The sequence below is a fragment of the Squalius cephalus genome (genome assembly GCF_949319135.1).
Source record: "Squalius cephalus genome assembly, chromosome: 11".
Classification (NCBI taxonomy): Eukaryota; Metazoa; Chordata; class Actinopteri; order Cypriniformes; family Leuciscidae; genus Squalius; species Squalius cephalus.
In genome coordinates this window covers 4,666,529-4,689,881 of record NC_137132.1, presented here as the reverse complement: position 1 = coordinate 4,689,881, position 23,353 = coordinate 4,666,529, and the positions used below count along the sequence as shown (strand labels likewise).

Below are 23,353 nucleotides of genomic sequence, written 5' to 3'. Positions count from 1 at the left end.
GTTTGCAACATTTGGCCAATGAGTGCAGATTTGTTTCTGAGAAATGTCACAAATGTGGGAAACAAGGTCACATCATGAAAGTATGCAAATCAAAAAGTTCCACCAGAGACACAAACTTACAAGGGGGAGAAAGACGTAAGAGAGTTGTGACCAGAGGAGAACAGAGATTGTATTATGTGGGCAGAGATGAAAAAAAGTGCATCTGATGAAGAGGGTATTTTTACAGTTCACAGTTTGAAGGAAACCGAGATTCCAAAGGTTGCCCCACTGACTATCACTGGCTGTTAATGAGACAATAATACATTTTGAAGTTGATACCGGTTGTGGTGTGACTGTGATGAATGGGTCAAATTTTTCCAAATTATGGACAAAGCATCAAATTCCAGATTTAAAGACCTGTTCTTTGAAGTTAAAAACCTATACTGGCCAAACTTTAACAGTGTTAGGTTCTGTGCAGCTGGAAGTTAGACATAAAGGAGTCATGAAGGAGTTACCGGTAGTGGTAGTACCCGGAACAGGACCCAATCTATTGGGCAGAGGATGGATTAAAGACTTGGGCATGGAATGGGAAGCCCTACATAAGATTCAAGGGGTGGAAAATGTAACCTTGACTGAAGTGCTTAGCCAACATTCAGAGTTGTTTAAAGAGGAACTGGGTGAATTGAGAGGTCCACTGGCAAAGATTTATGTTGACATCGAAGCGGTTCCCAGATTTTTCAAAGCCAGACCAGTTCCTTATGCAATGAAGACGAAAGGAGAAGCTGAAATAGAACGCCTGTTAAAAGAAAAAATCATAGAACCTGTTAAACACTCAGAATGGGCTGCACCTGTAGTGCCGGTCTTAAAGTCGGATAATACTGTACGACTATGTGGTGACTATAAGCTAACAGTAAATCGAGTTTCAAAGTTGGAACAATATCCTATCCCTCGAATAGACGATTTGTTTGCAACATTGTCAGGTGGGCAAAAGTTTACTAACCTGGATATGAGCCATGCTTACCATCAGATTGCATTAGATGCGGAGTCTAAGAAAAATGTCACAGTGAATACCCACAAGGGCCTGTTTACTTACCGTGTTTTACCCTTTGGAGTTTCTTCTAGTCCTGCCATCTTTCAGAGGACCATTGAGGGAGTACTGCAAGGTCTTCCGTATGTGGCAGTTTTCCTGGACGACATTCTGGTGACTGGTCGCAATGATGAGGAACATCTTCAAACGCTTGCCAGGGTATTGGAAAGATTGCAAGAAGCAGGACTGCGGTTGAAACGGAGCAAATGTTCCTTCATGGAAAGAGAGGTAACGTTCTTGGGTCATAAAGTAGATGACACCGTTCTCCACCCAGTACCAGAAAAGGTGACTGCTATTCAAAACGCTCCCTCACCAAAGAATGTGACAGAGTTGAAGGCCTATTTGGGACTGTTAAACTACTATAATAAGTTCTGACTCAACTTGTCTACCGTTTTAGCCCCTGTGCACAAATTGCTGCGGAAAGATGAAAAATGGAACTGGGAGGGGGAACAAGAGGTTGCTTTTGCTCAGTCCAAGAAAATGATCCACTCAGTACAAGTTCTGGTCCACTATGACCCCCAGAAGGATGTGATTTTATCATGTGATGCTTCTCCTTATGGCCTAGGTGCAGTTCTTTCACATAAGATGCCAGATGGTAGTGAAAAACCCATTGGATTAATGTCACAGACTTTGAATCAAGCTGAGCGGAAATATTCGCAGTTGGACAAGGAAGGGTTGGCCATCATGTTCGGCTTACAACGCTTCCATAAGTATTTGTATGGTCGTAAGTTTACCATAGTTACGGACCATAAACCCTTGTTGTCTTTATTTAATGAGTTAAAAGCTGTTCCCCTAATGTCATCTCCTAGGATCCAGCGATGGGCTGTGACACTAAGAGCCTATGAATATAACATCATCAACAAGCCTGGCAAAGAACATGGAAAGGCAGATGCTCTAAGTCGGTTACCGTTGTCAACGGAATCAGACATTGAACAGGAGGAAAGAGTCCTGATGCTGGAGAATGCAGACATAACCTTAATTACTGCCGAACAAGTGAGAGGGTGGACGCAAAAATATCCGGTATTATCCAGGGTGAGAGAAATGGTGCAACGTGGTGGGCATGAATTAATTGGAGCAGAGTTTGACCCTTTTACATCAAGAAAAGATGAATTAAGTGTACAGAATGGTTGTGTGCTCTGGGGGGCCAGAGTCATCATTCCGAGTCTGGGTAGACCAGAAGTCCTGAACCAACTGCATCAGTGCCACCCAGGAGTGTCCAGGATGAAAGCTATGGCCCGAAGTTATGTGTGGTGGCCTAAGCTTGATCAAGATGTTGAAAGGTTGGTTAAAACCTGTCGTCTGTGCCAAGAGCATAGGAACGTTCCGGCTGTAGCCCCACTGCATCCGTGGAATTGGCCAGAAAAACCATGGCAAAGATTGCATGTAGATTATGCTGGACCATTCATGGTAAAAATGTTCTTGGTCTTGATTGATGCACATTCAAAATAGATGAACGTGTATCCTATGAACTCAGCCACATCTGCTGCCACCATTGAATGTTTACGTAAGAGTTTCAGTAACCAGGGTCTACCGGAACTTATTGTATCAGATAATGCTACTTGTTTTGTTAGTGCAGAAGTTAAAGAGTTCCTGAATAAAAATGGAGTACAGCATGTTACTTCTGTACCTTATCATGCTTCCAGTAATGGGTTAGTGGAACGGGCTGTACAAATTATGAAAGGCATGCTAAAAAAATGTGTGGAAGGCACGATTGCAACTAAATTGGCCCGAGTGTTATTCAGCTATAGGATTACTCCTCAGACCACCACCGGCCTCTCTCCAGCTGAACTGTTACAAGGAAGAAAATTGCGGTGTTCTTTGGACTTTATGCATCCTGATTTGACTAGGAAGATTCAGAAACAACAACAAAAGCAAAAAGCACATCATGATACGAAGGCCCAAGAACGCAGTTTTGGTGTCGGAGATCCAGTACTGGTTCGCAACTTTAGCTATGGACAGAAATGGATTCCGGGGGACATAGAGACTGTGACTGGACCACTTTCTTATAAAGTAATGCTGAGCGATGGGAGAGTGGTCCGAAGACATGTGGATCAAATTCATGGCCGACAGAAATTGCTTGTGAAGCTTTCAGGGGAGGAAATGGGTGGTAAATCTCCTGATTTTGACTTTTTTGACAACTCTGCTTCTGTATGCTCTAAAGACACTGAGGAAACAGGGGCTGAGGACATTCCTGGGGAAGTTAATCCCTTTGAAGCAGATGGGGCTTCTTCTCAAGCTGCTGAGATAATAAAAATGAACAAATCTGTTAGCCCTGTTGTGATTATGAGAAGGTCACAAAGAACCAGGAAATTGCCTGGTCATTTGAAAGATTATGAAAAAAAAAAAAAATGATTACAGGATTGTAAAATGAAGTTCATAGTATGGTGATTATATTGTAAACTTGGGGGGAAGGGGATGTTGTAGAGTGAGCTTTTGTAGATTGACCTGTAGGGGGCAATCTAATGCAGTTTGACTTTGGATTAAGAGTAGCAAATAAGAACTGGTTAGTCAGACATGTGCTGCGTTCCACTTTTAGACACGCACTTGCAAACTTCCCTAAGCACTTCCCCTCGGGGGAATCCCTGCCGCCATTTTAAAGTGCGTTCCACTTCGTGAAGTGGATGAGGGAAGTTTATATGGACAGACCCTCGTTCACACGGATGTACGTCATTGCGAGTGCCCATTACTGGCGGAAACGGCAATGGGCTGAATTGGAACGTCCTAAGCCCTTGATCACTTGGAATCAGCTATGTAGTTCATTTATTATTTACATTTGTTTTCCCTTTAAGAATTTGTTTAAAGGCCGTGTTGCAGGTTTTTTTTTTCATCGAATTTGTGCTATTTACTTGTTGGTAATAAACATTTAAACTGTTATCCATTGTATTTTATGTCGTTGGGTATCACTAAGCGGAATATAATACGAAAAAGTAGAGCGGTTTGCAACGACTCTCCTTTCCCCCACAATGTCATTACGTCACGTTGGGGAGAGAATTTACCAAAGCCCGCGGCCCGCATTGAGAGTGACTAGAGAGACGAGTAGCAGACGAGAGTATTCAGATAACGTTAGCGCAGATTATAGATAAATAAATAGATATAGATAGACAGACAGATAAATAGATAGATAGATAGGCTAGTATAGAGAGATAGGCAGACAGCCAGATAGCATAACGTTAGCAATAGCATAGATAGCTAGCAGCTAGATAGATAAATATATAGAAATATATAACGTTAGGTAGATTGACAATGGTGAACTACTGTTTGTGCTGGGTGTAAAAACTCTTGATGCTGAGTGAGGCACGTCACATCTGGTGTGGGGTGAGCTCCTCGACCAGCGACCAAAACACACTCACTTCCCTACAGCACAAGCTTTCCAACGCAGTTTCCATGGGACGGCACCACTCACACAAGCACCTGCTAAACACAGCGACAGACACGCGGCGGCTACGTTTGCAACAACATTTTCACCGGAGGAAGAGATAAACGCTTAGAAACACCCATATAGCTAGCATGATGCCTATTTGATTCTATTTGTAGATGAAAAGAAAAAAAAAGTGTCGTTATTGTGCACTGCTGCTCGTAGACTATACCTCCAGTGCTCATTGCTGCGTTGTTAAATGATAGCAACTCACCAGAACACTTCACCAACTCTCCACTCATTCTCCTCGGACCATGCATTTAATTATTAAGTATTTACGACATTGTGGTGGCGTTTAATTGCGTTCAACTCGTAAATACGATCTATACGAGATGACTTTGAACGCACCATAATACTAGGCTGAGGCTAGCTTTCCTCCACTTCTCCCCAACGTGACGTCATCACCGAGTTGCGTAAAAAAACCGTTAATACCAAAAACGTAAAAAACTGGTCTTTAAGGCCATTTTTGGGACATTTTAAAAATGATATACATATCTTGAGTGATTTATGTACCCATTAATCGACAGTGGTTGTTAACCTGCAACATGGCCTTTAATGCAGCATCCAAATGTACAGGGTGGGCCATTTATATGGATACACCGTAATAACATGGGAATGGTTGGTGATATTAAAGTCCTGTTTGTGGCACATTAGTATATGTGAGGGGGCAAACTCCTCAAGATGGGTGGTGACCATGGTGGCCATTTAGAAGTCGGCCATCTTCGATACAACTTTTGTTTTTTCAATAGGAAGAGGGCCATGTGACACATCAAACTTATTGGTAATGTCACAAGAAAAACAATGGTGTGCTTGGTTTCAACGTAACTTTATTCGTTCATGAGTTATTTACAAGTTTCTGACCACTTATAAAATGTGTTCAATGTGCTGCCCATTGTGTTGGATTGTCAATGCAACCCACTCTTCACACACTGATAGCAACACCGCAGGAGAAATGCCAGCACAGGCATCCAGTATCCGTAGTTTCAGGTGCTGCACATCTCGTATCTTCACACCATAGACAATTGCCTTCAGATGACCCCAAAGATAAAAGTCTAAGGGGGTCAGATCGGGAGACCTTGGGGGCCATTCAACTGGCCCACGACGACCAATCCACTTTCCAGGAAACTGTTCATCTAGGACATATCACCAACCATTCCCATGTTATTACGGTGTATCCATATAAATGGCCCACCCTGTATATATGGTGTTTGGGTTGTTTTCAATTAAAAAAATTTGAATTAAAGGAACACTCCACCCATTTGCATTAAGCTTTGCATTGTTAGAAACCCAGTCATACTATTGAATGGTCGTGCAACACTCTCTCATTTTCCCCTGAGACGGGAGAAATCCGTATTTACCTCTTATACTTCCTCCCACAATGACGCAAAAATCGTCATTTTGCGTCATTGTCGGAGGAAGTGTAAGAGGGGGGGATTTCTGTTGAGACTACAAGCACTAGTTCCCACCCTTTCAAACCCGCCCATAGGGGGTTGGACCTAATGCGCTAACAGACCTATCACAGATCAGTGCCAGTGCGTTTGATTTCACTAGGGCTGAAACGATTAGTCGACATTGTCGACAATGTCGACAATAAAAAATTGTCGACAAATATCTTTGTTGTCGAGTAGTCGTTTGATCTCACGTGACCTAATGTAAGGGCCTGCAATATCGCGATTTGACCGCTACGACGCTGTAGCGCTAGAGTGTAATGCAGCCGTTACAAATGCTATTGCGGTAGAAGAAAACACAGCGCGAATTATGACGGAGTGCAAACGATTCCGAACTAGCAAGGTGTGTGAAAGTTTCACAAAACTTCAAACCAAGAATGCTGTCGTGTGCAATACATGCAAGGCGGAACTTGCTTTTCACGGGAGCACAACATGCATGTTAAAGCACTTAAAGAGGAAACACCCGGCACAAGACGAGCCAGTGAGAGGTGAATGTTCTCCAGCTGGAGCTAAATAACTAGCAGTAAATCTCTTTATTAGAGAATGCAATACTACTAATAATAGCAATAATATTAACAATAATAATATAATTACAGCAATGTGATGATTTATTTTTGCATAGAATAAAGCTTGATCGAGCTTAGTAGTCAGGGCTGTTTTTATTATTAGGTATTACAGTCTTATCACTTGCCTGTATTTTGTTCCATATTCATGAAGACTTACAAAATGAGATGTTATGAAGAATATCATGTCAGTTAATTTTTTATACTGTAAATTAAAAGGTGAATGAGAATGTCTCTGTCAGCTCAGCTCAATTGTCATGTCAGTGTTTTTTTTTTTTTTTTCTTATAATAATTGTTTGCAGTTTAAGTTTGTCTGTAATGCAGCTGATTATTTTTTGTTTATTTTTTTCTATTGAAAGAGAACAGAATATTTAACCAATGCTTAGAGCATTTGTGTGTGATTTGAGTTGGACAGAAATCTGAAAACTTAAAGAGAATGACCTGTTTAGTTGACTCAAAGATCATTAAAAAAAAAACATTTCAAAAGCTGAAGTGATTTTCTTTTTTTTATATTATAGTTAGAATATTTATAACTCATTGTTTTAACTAATTGAAAAAGCTGAATAATCGTTCCAATCTTACTGATTAGTCGGCGAAATAATCGACGATTAGTCGATTAATCGTTCTAATAATCGTTAGATTAATCGATTATCAAAATAATCGTTTGTTGCAGCCCTAGATTTCACCATTCATTGTTTACATGCACATCTTTTTGTTTCAATCTAACTGAATTCATTCCGATTGGTGAATTTGAATGTAGTGTTTACATAAACGTTAAACAAGTGATCGGTTGATGTGCGTTTTACCCTTGCTAAGAAAATACCCGCTCCTCTGTGAGAGATACAAGACCAGTGCGTCTCACAGGTGTCGGTCATCAGTAATCATGCCACCGGCCTCGCCTCGTTCTCCTGCGGCCCTAGTCTCGTCCTGTGCGCGACTGTAGAACGCAAAAGCCGAATCCCGGACATTTTGTGCGATCTCAAAAACCCGGAAATACATTTTCTGGCTTTTCTCAGTCTAGAAGGCTCCAAATTCAAAAATAATTTCACATTTCTACTACATAAATGACCCAATTAAAATACACATTCATCTTTCCAGAGGTGAAGTATCCCTTTAATATATCATAGAGTTTTTTGTTGTGGTGGTGATTAGACGAGATCTGTGGTGACGTCACAATCATACTGCATTGTGGGACATATAGGTGCCTGAAGTGTACATATGAAGTAGACTCGCTCCCTCGGTCAAAATCGAGGGAGCGAGGGTCTGTCCATATAAACTTCCCTCGTCCACTTCACGAAGTGGAACGCACTTCACGAAGTGGAACGCACTTCAAAATGGCGGCGGGGATTCCCCTGAGGGGAAGTGCTTAGGGAAGTTCGCAAGTGCGTGTCTAAAAGTGGACTGGAACGCAGCATGGGTTTGCAGTATATTCTTGGTTTTCTCCAGCCAATTTTTTGGCGGTCCTATCAGCGAACAGAGGGAGCGGCTGAGAACGATGATGTTGAGGTTGTGCACTAGTTTGAGTTGTAGGGTTACGTCACGACCCAATGTTAGCGATTGGTTGTGGCAGATCCAGAGTGTCCAATAGTTTTAGGCTACGTCTACATTAATCCGGGATAGATTTGAAAACGCCATTTTCGTTTATAAACGCTCTCTGTCCACACTAGCGTTTTCAGGCGTTTTCGGACGTTTCAGTGTGGATGAGAAACTTTTGAAATACGCCTGAAAACGCTAAATTCACCTTTACTGCGCATGCGTAAAACCCCACAAAAGATCACTGATATGGTTCCGATGGAAAAATAAATAATGAAGTTATCGCGCAATTCTTCTGACAGGATCATTTTATTTAGTAAAATATCTCACCATTCACTGATGCAGTCCAGGTCGCACGCAGTCACCATATGTTTGGTCTAAAACGCAACTGCTCTCATGTATTGGACAGGACAGCAAATGTGGGAAAATTCTGTCATCTTTGCACTGCAGGACTGTGATATGAAGAGTGTGCAATGTAGAATATTTTTAGCAACAATGTGAAAGTGAATAGCACATAACAGGCATACTAGTATAAACATGAATATCTGTTGGTACAATATGCATCACATGACTAAATTTACATCATCGTTTTTAAATACCACCGGTTTCACAGTCCACACTACAACGTGAAAATGGCGTTTTCAAATGTATCCTCTTTGGAGTGCTTTTCAAAAAAGCTTCATTTTCATTAATAAAAACGCTGTCTCGGTGTGGACAGAAGGCCAAAACGGAGAGAAAAATATACGTTTTCAAACAAAAACGTATTAGTGTGGACATGGCCTTAAACTTCATCAGAGTACCCGCCTTCAAGGAAGTTAACGCTTGTCAATGGAGAGAGTCTGGTGGTAGGACCAGGCTTGAGGTTAGGATAGCAGTGGAATCCTCAAACATATATTCAATAGAAAACGATACTCCATACAGGGGAGTGTATGTAGCCCAATATTATTAAATATTATGATTGATGATGTTTTTTCTGGAGTTGAACAGATCTGAGAATGAGTAAAGCATTATATGCAGATGATGGGGTATTGTGGGTGAGGGGTCGTAACATTGGTGTACTGGAGTCAAGAATGCAGAAAGCAATAGATCAGGTCAGAAAGTGCACATATGAATGGGGCTTTCGTTTATCTGTGGAAAAAAACTCACTATGTTTCACTAAATCCTAGACTAGATATAAAACTGTATGGACAGTCACTCAAGCAAGAGAGTGTGATAAGATATTTAGGTTAGACACTAAACTTAGTTTTAAAGTCCATGTTCAAAAAATAGTAGATAAATGTAAGAGAGGTATACATATACTAAAGTGTTTATCGTTGGGGTGCATCAGGTTCATCAATGAAAATAATGTATATTGCCTTAATTCGCTCAAATTTTGACTATGGATGCATAATATATAATTTTGCAGCCAAAACCACACTGACAGGTTAGGATAGGGTGCAGGCTAAAGCCCTGTGTTTGTATTGTGGAGCTTTCTGAACATCACCTGTAGCCTCACTGCAAGTAGAAGTAGGAGAGATGCCATTAAAGATCAGGGGGCTCAAATTGGCAATGTCATACTGGATAAATCTGCAGGGAGATGAAATAACACACCCTACAAAAAAAAAAATACTTGAAGAGTGTTGGGAGTATGGCCGTACTAACATCAGTAGCTTTGGATGGAATGGGGGAAAAGACATGGGAATAGACATATTGCATGCTGCAAAACAATAAGTAAGACTGCCATCCCCATGGTTGTTCTGTTTTCCTATATGAAACAAAAGACATTGAAAATATAGAGGCATATATCAAAATATCCAACCGTATAGAAACGAGGTATGATACCTCAATACAGATATACACAGATGGATCCCAAGATCCAATAACTGGTAAGATGGATGCAGATGTGGGCCTATTAATCCCAAAATACAACATTAACATCCAAAAAAGAACTTCAGATCACCTCTCAGTCTTCTCAGTTGAAATAATGGCCATTATTTTAGCACTGCAATGGGTTAGATGAAGTTAAACCGCATAGGATAGTCATCTGATCAGATTCCATGTCCTCCCTATCAAGTATTCAGAGTGGAAAAACTATATGTATATAGATATTTTAGATTAAGTAAATCAATTAATTTTTAGATTAACTCAACAAAAACTGTATGTACAGTTTACCTGGGTTCCAGCGCATGTGGGTATTGAGGGAAATGAAAAGGTGGATACATTAGCAAAAGAAGCCCTGAAGGCAGAGAACATAAATATACAAATTCCACTTAGCAAATTAGAAATTATAGTTATCATTAAAGATACTAATAAAATATGGCAGGATACATTAGATCAGGAAGAGAAAGGAAGGCATTTATACAGCTTCCAGAAAGAAGTGATGGTTTAAAAGAACAGTAGTCTAAGACGACAGGAGGAAACTATGCTTACAAGGCTGAGAATAGGGCACACATGATTAAATGCTGCCTAAAGTTAATAGGAAAACACCAGACTGGATTATGCATTCATTGTGGAGAAGTGGGAAATGTAAAACATATACTCTTGATGTGTAGAACTCTGAAAAAAGGAAAGAACTAGAGAGGGCAACGGAAAATGGAGTGAGTTTAAAAAACCTATTGAGCCTGGCACGCAATCTATAATTCAGGATGTTATGATCTTTATGAAAGAAACTCAGGATTTAGGTTTTATTATTTATTTTTAATTTATTTAATTTATTTTTAGTGTAGTAACATAATATAAAATGGCATTCCAATGAGTTCACACCTCAATCCTGAAGGTGGCGGTAATGCACTTTGTTTGCAAACTGCCAATAAAAAACACAGAAGAAGAAGAAGTTCCTCATGAGAGGTTTTGTTTTGCCCTGGTGAACATCTCTGAGCGTTTCTGCGTGTGTTTTGTCTTCCCGTGGATTACTCTTGGACTGTTTATTCTCTTCGTGATTCTTTGCTGCCTGCCCTGGACTGTTCTCTATTGTGGACTGATTTATGTAAGTTTGCTGCCTGACCTTATGCCTGTTTTCGCATTACGAGTTGCTTTGTCTCTATGTTGTGTTTGCTGGTGATTGACCCTGATTGTACGACCAAGATCACAATAAAGCTGCAAATGGATCCTCACTTTGATGAAGCCTCGTTACAATGAAGTGAAGATTTGAGTTTATATTATGGAAGTGCCATAAACCGGGATAAGGTTATGTATGCGTTTTTCTGCCAACAGTTTGATGTATTTTTGGACTTAACGCGCGTTTAATAAAGAATCTCCACATATCATTTTGGTGGATTGAGTCTGTGGAAATGTTGTTTAAATGGGTTTAGCTTTGATTTTGATGTCAGTGTATGTTTATAGCCATATGTGTGACCTGTGTATTAGATGAATTGCAGTTACTGTTAGGGAGGACGGTAATTAACATGTCTTTTCTCATGCATCCTTCAGCTGAAAGACAGTGAATCTTAATATGTTGAGTGTCTCTAGGGCTGCACGATATTGGGAAAAAATTACATTGTGTTATTTTATTTTTCTGCGATATGTATTGCGATGTTTCACCAGATGACTTGAATAGGTCTATTTGGAAAGAATGAATCATTCTAGAATGACTGTGCTGATTTTTAATTAAGTAAATTTGTATAGAAAGTAATAAATTACAAGCACAAATAAATACAATAGAACAAAGATATAGATGAAAAAAAAAAAAAAAAATCCATGTAAATTAACTGTATTCATTAATAAAATGTAAAATAACACTGCATAGTCTTCACTGTATAAATTAAATATAATTAATTTAATTAATTATCTTTGTTAAAACAGCAAAAGATTGTATCTTTCTTTTTTGTTGTTTGATTAACATTGGTGACAAACAGCTTCGAGTATATTATATTATAGTATAGCCTAGTATATTTAGACAAATGCACGGATCCAATATAATGAATGATATGCATCCATTTTCTTTCTCAATTGTTTACAACACTCAAAATTGGTCTTCAGTGGTTGCCTTTTTTTGAAAGCTATGATTTTACCACTGGATTTCAAAGCTTTGTGAGATAAAATCCCTCTTTGCTAGACCAAGTAATTATTTTGGTATATAATTATATCAATTTCAAAAAGTAGAATAAAAAAAAAGTAGCAATAAAAAGTTTATTTTAACAAATAGTCTAATTTTCTACAATATACAATTGAATACAATAGCAGCTAGCTAACAACTTGCTTTGCACTTTTTTTTTTTTTCTGGTTTCGCCTCACTCCAGTCTAAACTAAAGAAATGTTCTACACATTGTCATATAGGCTAACCTGAAAATACCTGGGGGGTTATGGGGGGTGCTGGATGGCAGAGGCAGGCTAAATACACATTAATTGCACAGATATTAAATAAATAAAAAATAATTAGGCTAATATTCAACAAAAAGAAATAGGGCTGCACGATTTGGGGAAAATGTCATATTGCGATAATTGAGGTCAATATTGCGATTGCGATATAATAAACAAATAGTTTCATGAGTCAACTTGCTTGGTTCTCAAGGAAAATAAATGCACACACAGATAAGTGATAATCTGCCTAAAGAAAAGCAGTGAGTGTTTTTCTCTGTTCCCTTTGTTCTTTGATTAACTTTAGCGACAGATATAATTAGTGGCTACAGTGTACTGTCCCTTTAAGGCCAGCCGCTGCTGACAGAGACGCGGATCTCACACGCGCCTCATTCTCTCACGAGTCACAACTCTTCACGTTCATCATAAGACTACTCTTATGTTATGAAGATACTCGACAAAAAGATATTTTGGCATAATTGTGTGTGTTATTGTTCGTTCAAGCTCGAAAGAGAGCTGTATTCTGGCATGCTATTTTGTGTGCACGCACGATATTAGCGCTAGTCTTTCTGTCACAGTCAGGACATTCACAGGCAGGGAGTTATTTTTTGTCTTATCGTGCATTAATGGTTTAAAAGCATTTGCATGAATAAGAGCGGGATCATGTAACACTAGCCAAAGGATGCCAAAAATTAACAGATACTGCGTTAATTGCATTAACAGCACTAATTTGTTTATTTAATATAAAATCGCAGCATTTTGCGTCATATAATCGCGTAGGCTTGACATCGCGATTGCGATATGATTAATCGTGCAGCACTAAAATAAACATGAATACTTAATCATGTTTCTTTTTTATTTTTAGCGATTGCAAAAATTAACTAGATTAATCAGAATTTTATTTCTGTTATATTCACTAGGGGTGGGCAAAAAAATCGATTCACATATGAATCGCGATTCAAACTTTACCGATTCAAAATCGATTCATAGAATTCCAAAAATCGATTCTTGTTTTTTTAAATTTTTTTTTTTATTGAGAGATATATTTTTTGGTATTGTCCTGAAATGAGTTTAGCTTGCCATTCCCATAGATGGTGCAGCATCGAATTCACACTTGCACTACGCCTGCACACTCTTGTCATAGCCAAAAGAAGAAGTGCAGCAGAAGCGGAGCAGAAGGAAGGCTGGCTGGCTGTGTGGCGTGTCTGTTTTTATTTCGGCTCCCATTAACAGGTTAGAGCTTGCACACAGCCTGCGTGACGCGCGCGTCTCAGGTGTGGCCCGAGTCGTGCGGAAAACGCGTGCATGAAATAGAACCGATGCCTATTTTTCTCGCGACACGCAAGCGTGTTGGAAGCGTTTCCAGGCAAAATAGAATGTTTATATGTCATTTTGACACGAATATTCATATTAATAAATGACATTTTGATGTTTGAAAGTCTAGGTTTTGACATAAATGCAGATATAATGTCTTATTGTATTTTTTTTATCGATTTTCAAAAATTGCACCTGTCAATACAGAACGAAATATTCTGTAGCCTATTTTGCCGTCAATAGCCTACTCCTTAAACTACATTTAGCAGTATTGTTTGTTTGATCTGACTACAGCACTTTAAAGCTAAATGTAAAAAAAAATGTATTTAAGTTTTAATTTAAACTTGAATTAAATGTATTTGAAAGCTGGCCAAAGCTTGGCACTTTGCACTGTTTAGTTGCAAAAGTTTTTATGAAGACAAAGTAATATCAAACTTCATTTAATTTGTTATTTCTTTTCTTTTAAATTGTATGTCTACTGCAATCACACAGGAAAAAGTCAACTACATTTACATACTGTGAATCGTTTTTTGAATCGAGAATCGTTTTTGAATCGAAAATCGATTTTGAATCGAATCTTGAGACTAAAAATCGGTATCGAATCGAATCGTGAAATTTTCTGAATCGTGCACCCCTAATGTTCACCATTAAAAAAAACTTTTGTTTTTAATATAGACTATTTTATAATGTAATAATTTCCCAGTTAATCTCCAATTTAATGTAGAAACAACATACAGTATATTTTTATGTCTAACAGATAGGAAATATACATAAATTGAATAAAGCTATCAAAGAGTTTGCACTGCATGAATTTTAAATTATATATAGATTAATCCTTAAAGTTACAAAAGTTCTGAATGATATGACGCAGCGCCTGAAAATAGTCCCCAGCTCGGTAGACTATAGGGTCGACTATTTTCAGGCGCTGCGTCATATCATTACGCCTGCTGGAGCCATGGTACGGCAGCAAAGTTTCTTGATTATTACGCAGGAATGAGAGTATAGTTCCTAGCCATATAATTACTACAGCCTCACAGTGTGAGCCTCGTCTCTGTGGGCAACCGCGTAAACTAGTGTTTTTCCTTGATGCCTCATTTCAGCCAATCATGCCGCATGCGTCAATGACGTTGACGAGATTAACCCCTGAGGTATCGAAATTTGGTACCGAACGACAAGCAATGTTTCGATACTCGATACTATCGAGGCAATTCGGTCGGTACCTAAAAAGAATCGATCTTGATACCCAACCCTACATGCAAATGATAAACTTTCACTCTATGATGGTTAAACTTTGCAATTAATCTGTGAATCACAAGCATTACGGTCCGGGGAGCTGCTGGCCTTTACTGATCATGAATCACGGATCAACTACGATACCTATACTTGACATTGCACATCCTGCGATGTGACTGTTGTGGATGCGCACATCGCGATATCGATGCTAAAATGATACGTCGTGCAGCCCTATTGTCTTCTGTCAATAAACTGCAGATGTGGTTCATTTGTGTTGCTGGGTGAAATCTGCTATATATTTACAAGAAATGTTTGTAAAAATTCACTGGTGTTTAATTTGATTTGTATAATGAAAGTTCAAAGACATCAAAAATTAGCCTATTATCTGAATAACCAGATTCTCTTGTTTAATTATATAGTTGCCCTCTACACAAAAAAAAGCATGCATTTTTTTCCAATTAGTTCAAATGCTTAATATATTGTTAGATGCCAATCATAAGAGCTGTGAAAAATAAGCAAATAATCTAGGAATATAAATGCACTTATATCATTAATCTTGTACAGCAGTTGTCGTTTACATTTTGACGAGAATGACAAAACTAACCTTTGGTACATTAAAAATATAATATTTGATAAACAGATCTCACTTGTTTTCTGTTATTAAATCAGGGTTCACTTGAAAATTCACATTTATCCTCCTTGAACTCATTCTAACAACTTAATGTTTTAATATGTTTCAGACCAGATGGCGGTGAAAGAGCAAAGATAAGAACTGAAGTTAAAGGTGATGATGCTGTAGTTTGTTTCAGCCTTAATGTGCTAAAAACAGGTAACTTTTGGAGACAAAGTGCTGCTCAGTTTAGCATGATGACTCTGTACTTTTTAAATGCAGATTGGAAAAAAACACAGTGAAGCCCCTCCCCTCCCCTGCAGTGAAGCCCCTCCCACAACAATTCACCAATAAATACTGGGAATATTCCCATCATCCTACAAGAGAAGGACAAACTCCAGGAGTAGCAGCTGAAATCTGTGTGACTGTTAAAGATGGAGTTTATTAAAGAGGAGATTGAAGACATGAGGGATCCAGAACCATCCAGAATAAAACATGAAGATACTGAGGAACAAATAGGTTGGTGTCAATTCTTGATTCTTCATTGTTGACTGCTTTGGTAGATGTGAATTAATAAGCAGTATATGGATGATAAATTAGAGCAGGGATGGGCAACTTCTGTCCTGGGGGGCCACTGTCCTACAGAGTTTAGCTCCAACCCTGAAAAAAATCACCTGCCTGTAATTTTCTAGTAATCCTGAGGACCTTGATTAGCTTGTTCAGGTGTATTTGATTAGGGTTGAAGCTAAACTCTGTTGGACAGTGGCCCTCCAGGACCGAAGTTGCCCATCCCTGAATTAGAGTAATACATCCAAATGATCATAACCTTGTATATAGCAGTTGTCAATTGGGCTGTCGCGGTGAAGGAATTTGTGTGAAAATGAGTGGCTCAATAGCGTGGTATGCGGTATTATCACCATTTATTTATTTATTTTGATTTATTTATATTTATTTGTTGCTATATAAAAAAGTGTTATGAAGTGGTCAGCATGTACAAAAATTAGTACATTTTCAGTAACCGAAACTAAACAGCGCCTCTGCGCATTAAAAGGCTGTCACTTGGTTACATTGTTATGGCAACGGACTGTCTTTGAGTGAGTCATTAACTCCCTGGGGTCGGTAATCACGCCGGCGCGAAAGGCTCGTTATTTTTCTTATCAGTGCAAAAGAGACTCAAAATTCTCTGTTGATTTTGATCTTACATATAAGTGTTATACATCATTCGATCCTGTTAAGTGATCTTTTTGAGTATACTCACAAAAAAAGTGTTGTGCTTTTTGCCAAATAAAGAAAAATAAACGATGTGAGTTCTGCCTTCTCTCTATCAATGAAGTCATTCTGAAATGCGTACAAAAATGAACTATAACTCAACGTATACTCAGTCAAACAGGCATACAGACACACAGGCATGAGAAATGTCAGTCGTTCTCATCTCAGCTCATTATAGCTCATTAAGTGTTAATGTGACCACACCAACGCAGAGCGCGCGCTATTCAAACGCAAATGATCAGAGGCGATCCATGCAAACGTGTCATCGCCCACATCAGCTCGATAAAATGCACAGTTTAATCAGACTCATGTACTTTACGACGCTGTGAGGAATAATACTATCTTAATAATAATCCTGACAATTTTTTTTTTTTATCTAAATAAAAATTTACCTCAGAAGTGCTGGTAGTTTCATTTCAAGGAGCAATGGATCCAGCTGAGGAATAGGTAAGTTCTTTATTTTTTCTGCTCATATGTTAAATATATATATTATGTTTTGTCAAAAATGTCAAAAATAAAGTCATCAACTAAGATGTTTATATATATATATATATATATATATTATGATCGTTTTTGTTCCAATGTAGGCTATATTCAAACTAATGAATCCTTAACTTTGATATGTATGATAAAATGTATACTTTAGTTTTTACAAAGAAAGATTACACTTGAATTATTGTTAATTTTAATTGTTGTTGAAATTGTAACCTTTTTAATAAAATGTCAAACATATATATTTACAAGGTAGATGTAAACGAAATCTTAAAAGGTCAATATTAGCCTTCTCTTTAAATTATTTTTATTGTGTTTTATTAGTGACACATTTGGGGAGAGGATATATTCCAAAACTTTCTGAAAATACAGTAAGATAATCACTGAACAATTACTAGAAATGTTTATCTTGTATATTATACAATTTGCAAGCACAATTTGTGAAAAAACAACAACTGTGTTTCCAACTGTGAACCAATTTTGTATTATATATAATTTATTTATTTTCTCCTTGTTTTCTTTCTTGTGGCTCAGTGACACACCTGAATGAAAGGCTCATTATGCAGGTTATTGTCTCCTCAGGTGTGAACCACTTCATTATTCATGATAGTTCACACCCACGCGCATATTGCCTTTCCAAACTAAGTGTCTTACAAAATTTAAATCAATGTATTGTTTTATGTGAATGATTAGGCAGGATGATTTTCAGATCATTTTGAAGCAAAAACTCTAGGCGATAACATCCATTAGTCAAGTCTTGTGGGCACATATTTAGCATGTGTTTTGTGGCCTTATTTCAGAAACTTGAATTATTTTTTTTCAATAACCATGCATAAACCTTATTCTCTCAAAAATACAAACATGTACATACATGTTGCTCACATATTATGGTAGCCCTGTTTGTGCTAAATAGAGTGTAATTACACATTTGCCATTAATATGTTTATGAGCAACTGAAAAAAGCACAAATGTCAGGGCATGTCAGAACATCTCAAGGACCCCAAAAACACCTTAGACCCCAGAGGGTTAAACCGTTGATTCATTAAAAGATAGTAATGAAACAAGGCATTAATTATTTTTAACTTTGAGCTCCACTTTTCAAGGCTCAGCTGACCAGCAATGCGTCACATTGGTTACGCAGAAACTGATGTAATAGAGACCAATGGCATTGACTCAATACGTGACTCAGTGATTTATTTATTTATTTTTTCCTGTGACTTCCTCGCGCTGTGGATGCTGACCAGCGCTGACACTGATGCCATTCATGGTAAATACCCTTAAACGTTAAAAGGATGACACAACAAATATTTTGCTTTCCTTGGATACATCAACCTTTTCACGAATATATATGACTTGACCTCAAAGACAGACGCAGGTCATCGCACGCGCTCAGTCGATCTCTCTCATTCACTGTCTGTTTAGGCTCCAGTGCAAATCCACAAAGCCTATTTAACATTCAATATACATGCACAAAGTTCAAAACAAGTACGGCATAGCCCTAGAAAAGAAAAGGAAACGCAAAAGAAAACGCGTGAACATTGCGGTTGGCTTGTCAGTAGCGCGGTTATCGCAGCAGTGGCTCAGTGGTTCATGTAGGTTGTCTACAAACCGGAAGGTTGGTGGTTCAACCGGTTCCACGTGACCAAGTGTCGAGGTGTCCATGAGCAAGACACCTAACCCACTCTGCTCCCGACGAGCTGGATGGCGCCTTGCATGGCTGACACCGCCATGAGTGAATGAATGGGTGAATGTGAGGCAATATGTACAGCGCTTTGGTGGCCATGTGTCTGTTGAAAGCGCTATATATAAATGCAGTCCATTTACCATTATCGCGACAGCCCTAGTTGTCAAACATATTTTACTATATTAACAAGTGAATGAGAGAACAAAAAGTGAAAGATCTGATCTCTGTTGCTTTCTGCTATTAAATAAGGGTTCACTTGAACTGGTTTAAACTGTATTTCTGTGTATTTTAGACCAGGTGAGAGTGAAAGCGCAAAGACAAGAACTGAATGAAGTGGAGGAGGAACATCGTAACTTTACAATTCAAAGAACAAAAGCCAAGATGCACACCTGCACTCAGTGTGGAAAGAGTTTCTCACGGAAAGGAAACCTTAACATACACATGAGAATTCACACTGGAGAGAAACCGTATACATGCACTCAGTGTGGAAAGAGTTTTACTGGTGAATCGGGTCTCAAATATCATCTGCACATTCACTCTGGAGAAAAACCATTTAACTGTGATCAGTGTGGTAAAGATTTTATTTCATCATCAAATCTAAAAGATCACCTGAAAGTTCATTCAGATGAGAAGCCTTATGAGTGTTCTCTCTGTGGAAAGAGTTTTTCAAGGCCGGACAGTTTTAAACAGCACCAGAAAACACATAATGAAGTGAGAGATCATGTGTGTTGTGACTGTGGGAAGAGCTTTACTAGAGCTGAATGTCTGAAACAGCATCAAAGAATTCACACTGGAGAAAAACCCTACAAGTGCTCATATTGTGACAAGAGTTTCACTCGGTCTGAATCTCTGAAATCACACAAGCGAATTCACACTGGAGAGAAGCCGTACAATTGCACTCAGTGTGAGAAGAGTTTCATAGAGAAAGGAAACCTTAAGACACACATGAGAATTCACACTGGAGAGAAACCGTATCCATGCACTCAGTGTGGAAAGACTTTTTCTCGTTCATCAACTCTCAGTCATCATCTGCGTGTTCACTCTGGAGATAAGCCATTTAACTGTGATCAGTGTGGTAAAGATTTTATTTCATCATCAAATCTAAATGATCATCTTAAAGTTCATTCAGGTGAGAGGCCTTATGTGTGTTCTCTCTGTGGAAAGCGTTTTTCTCGGCATTTCTGTTTTAAACAGCACCAGAAAACGCACAATGAAGTGAGAGATCATGTGTGTTGTGACTGTGGGAAGAGCTTTACTACAGCAGGGAATCTGAAACAGCACCAAAGAATTCACACTGGAGAAAAACCTTACAAGTGCTCATATTGTGACAAGAGTTTCTCTCAGTCTGATTCTCTAAAATCACACGAGCGAGTTCACACTGGAGAGAAGCCGTACAACTGTACTCAGTGTGGGAAGAGTTTCACCAAATCAAGTAATCTAGGGACTCATATTAAAAAGCATTGTTCTGTGTCACAGCGAGCAAAAGTTTTGTTAGATTCACAGGTAACAATCTACAATAACAGGGCATGAATAATAATGTACTAATTCCTGAATACTTCAACATGAACTCATGGTTAGTGAAGATATGAACCACTGAAGAGCGATCCTTAAAGGGGGGGTGAAACACTCAGTTTCAGTCAATCTCATGTTAATCTTGAGTACCTATAGAGTAGTATTGCATCCTTCATATCTCCAAAAAGTCTTTCTTTTATAAATATAATAAAACTAAAGACAGGCTGTTCCGAGTCTTTCCGGAAAAAAACGAGCGGCTGGAGGTGTGCCGTGTGGGCGGTGCTTACGCGCCGATAGCTAACAACACACAGACATTTGAAGCAGTTTACTCACGGTTCCAACGCACGACCGTGAACCTTTATCGTTGGGACTGCTCCATCCTTAAGTATTAGATGATCTGCAAATCCGGCGTCGAACTGGGCCTTGTTTATAAAACAATCATCGTCGAAATGCAGGGAACAAACAAAGTCCTGTGACCGCAGCGAGCACAGCGTTTTGATGGGCGTACTGCTTTCGCTCTCTGGTCTACGGGTGCGCGCGCGCCCTTCCGGGAGAAGTGCTGGGACCCGTATAAGGAAATTCCGCCCCATCTGACGTCACTCATGCCCATACTCGAAAAAAAACTTTCCGAAACTTGTGACAAACCGGAAGGAGTATTTTTAGCACAGAAATACTCCATCAAACGTACAACTTAATTTTTGAAACTTTGTCCATGTTTAGCATGGGAATCCAACTCTTTAACAGTGTAAAAAACTCAGTATGCATGAAATAGCATTTCACCCCCCCTTTAACTATGACAGGAGTCATAATGATTCATGCATGAATAACAGTAGACTTAAACATGTTAGTACAGGTTAGATAGATAATGCATTAATTAATGTTTAGGGGTAAACCAAATCAATCAGGCTCCATAAGAATAAATAAGAAGTAATCTCAATTTTAATTAAACATATAATTTAATACTGCCATAATTTAAACTGTAATATCATAAGCTGCCATCTGCAGCTCTGTGACAAATACTAGGAATGATTATTTAGAAATTATTTACACAGATCCATCTAACCAAACATGGAAAATAGACTAATAACTAAACCGTTTTCTGATTTTTATTGTTAATGTAGGCCTATGTTTAGTAATAGCTACTTCTCTTCCCGGAACTACAGTATGTAGGGTTTGTTTCTGGTGGGACAGTCATTAGTGGAGCACCCGGTGCTCGCTCGGCACATTAGTTGTGTTCCTTTGGTAATGCTGGCATTTTAATCTCATAAATATTGACTACTTTGGTAAACAAAATTAATTATTAAAGACATGTTTGCATGTATGTTGTATTTGGGAGTTTTCAGGAGATTATGTACAGTAATTAACTATTTTTAGTTGTTGAAATGTATATACTTCGATTAGCATTAGCTTATAGCTCATACCCTATTTGGATGTAAACGTGCCTTATGTGTGTCTTAACATGTATGTTTGGGCTTTCTTTTAAGTCCATATGTTTAATTGTATAAATAAAAATAAAAGAACTACACATCATTTGTATCTTTGTTTTTGTGTAGCATGGGTGTAAAGGAATAAGGATGACACTCTTATTGTATATGTTTATTCATATTTTAGATTTGTATGATTTGTAAGTGCATCATTGTGTCATGACTTTACTTGAGGAGGCACATCATAATTAATTAATTAATTAATTAATTAATTATTAACTAACTATACACTAACATCAACTAATGGCTTGTTAATGCATCATTATTTCATGACTTTACTTGAGGGGGCACATCATAATTAATTCACTGTTAATTACTTGCCAATTTCAGCTCATGTTTTATCATAAACTTACTATCAAATACACATGTACTACAACTAGTATTCAGCCCAGTTAAGTGATGTTGTGTGGCTTTTCAAAGTCTGAGTCTGAGAACGGATGAACAGTAACGTCATGACCTGTGTCTGGATGGAGAGTGAACTACTGATCCCAGCAAATGTTCCTTGACCTTAGTTCATGCTTCTTGTTTTAATCTTTTTTTTGTTGTTGTTGGGAACTGATTCCTCAGGAACTGTTGTAAGTCACACTAGGTTAAGTTTGATGGAAAAGAATATCACAAAACAGATTAGGACCTTTTAAGACAAACTATTAGTCTATTTAGTATTTTATATGTTTGATTAGGAGGATCAGTGCAATTAATGATAAACTAATCATGTGCCTTTCAGTGATGTTTATGATAAAGGTGCTGGTGTCAATTGTTTAAATTATGACTAATAAATTGTTTAAATGTATTTCAAAGTCAAAATAATTATTTATTATTTAGTTTTACATAAAGCTTGTTATTACATACATCTGTTTATGTAAAATAACTCTGTACAATAGCAACAAATAAAATTACCATTTTTACTGACAATGTGTGATTTTGTGAGTAAAAGGTTTTTACAGATCCATTAATTAAAATAAATGAGATTCAGATAAAGCAAACATATAGTGAAATAAACTTTAATTCTGTGACGTTAGTTTTGCGGAAGTTGTTTTTGAGTTTTTTCTGACTTGTCATTTAGCTGCCAGTGTAAGGCAGTTCTTTGTCTCTAGTAAAATAACAAAAACAAAAATGTCCTGCGGCCTGTTGCACAAAGCCGGTTTCAGTTGCTAACAGGTAAAGCTCGATATTAGTTTGAACAAAGTGGCTTTTTACAATAAAGCCACTTCCCCTGTATCTCTCACTCCAAATCAAAGCAGTTTATAGTGTGAAACAAACTTTAGAGACAAAATTGTCAATCTTTTGCTTTTAATATATATATTTTTTTTATATTTATATGAATTATAACTACTTTTGATTGACGTAATATATTCATATAGTTATTATAGTTTATTAATTGATAAGTAATATTAAACTTTGCTTTTAAATTAATATAAATATTATGCATGCATTCAAATATAATGCTTTTAAACA

General features: G+C 38.0%; 1 protein-coding gene across 1 annotated transcript; it reads left to right on the top strand.

Moving 5' to 3' along the window:
• Positions 1–10,822: 10,822 nt before the first annotated feature.
• On the top strand, positions 10,823–22,458 carry LOC307167480 (uncharacterized protein). The gene is made up of 4 exons (XM_079886614.1): positions 10,823–10,990; positions 15,588–15,631; positions 15,740–15,976; positions 19,195–22,458. Exons 3-4 carry the CDS (start codon positions 15,892–15,894, stop codon positions 20,430–20,432), a joined length of 1,323 nt encoding a protein of 440 aa, XP_079742740.1. The 5' UTR covers positions 10,823–10,990; positions 15,588–15,631; positions 15,740–15,891; the 3' UTR covers positions 20,433–22,458.
• The last annotated feature ends 895 nt before the right edge of the window (positions 22,459–23,353 follow it).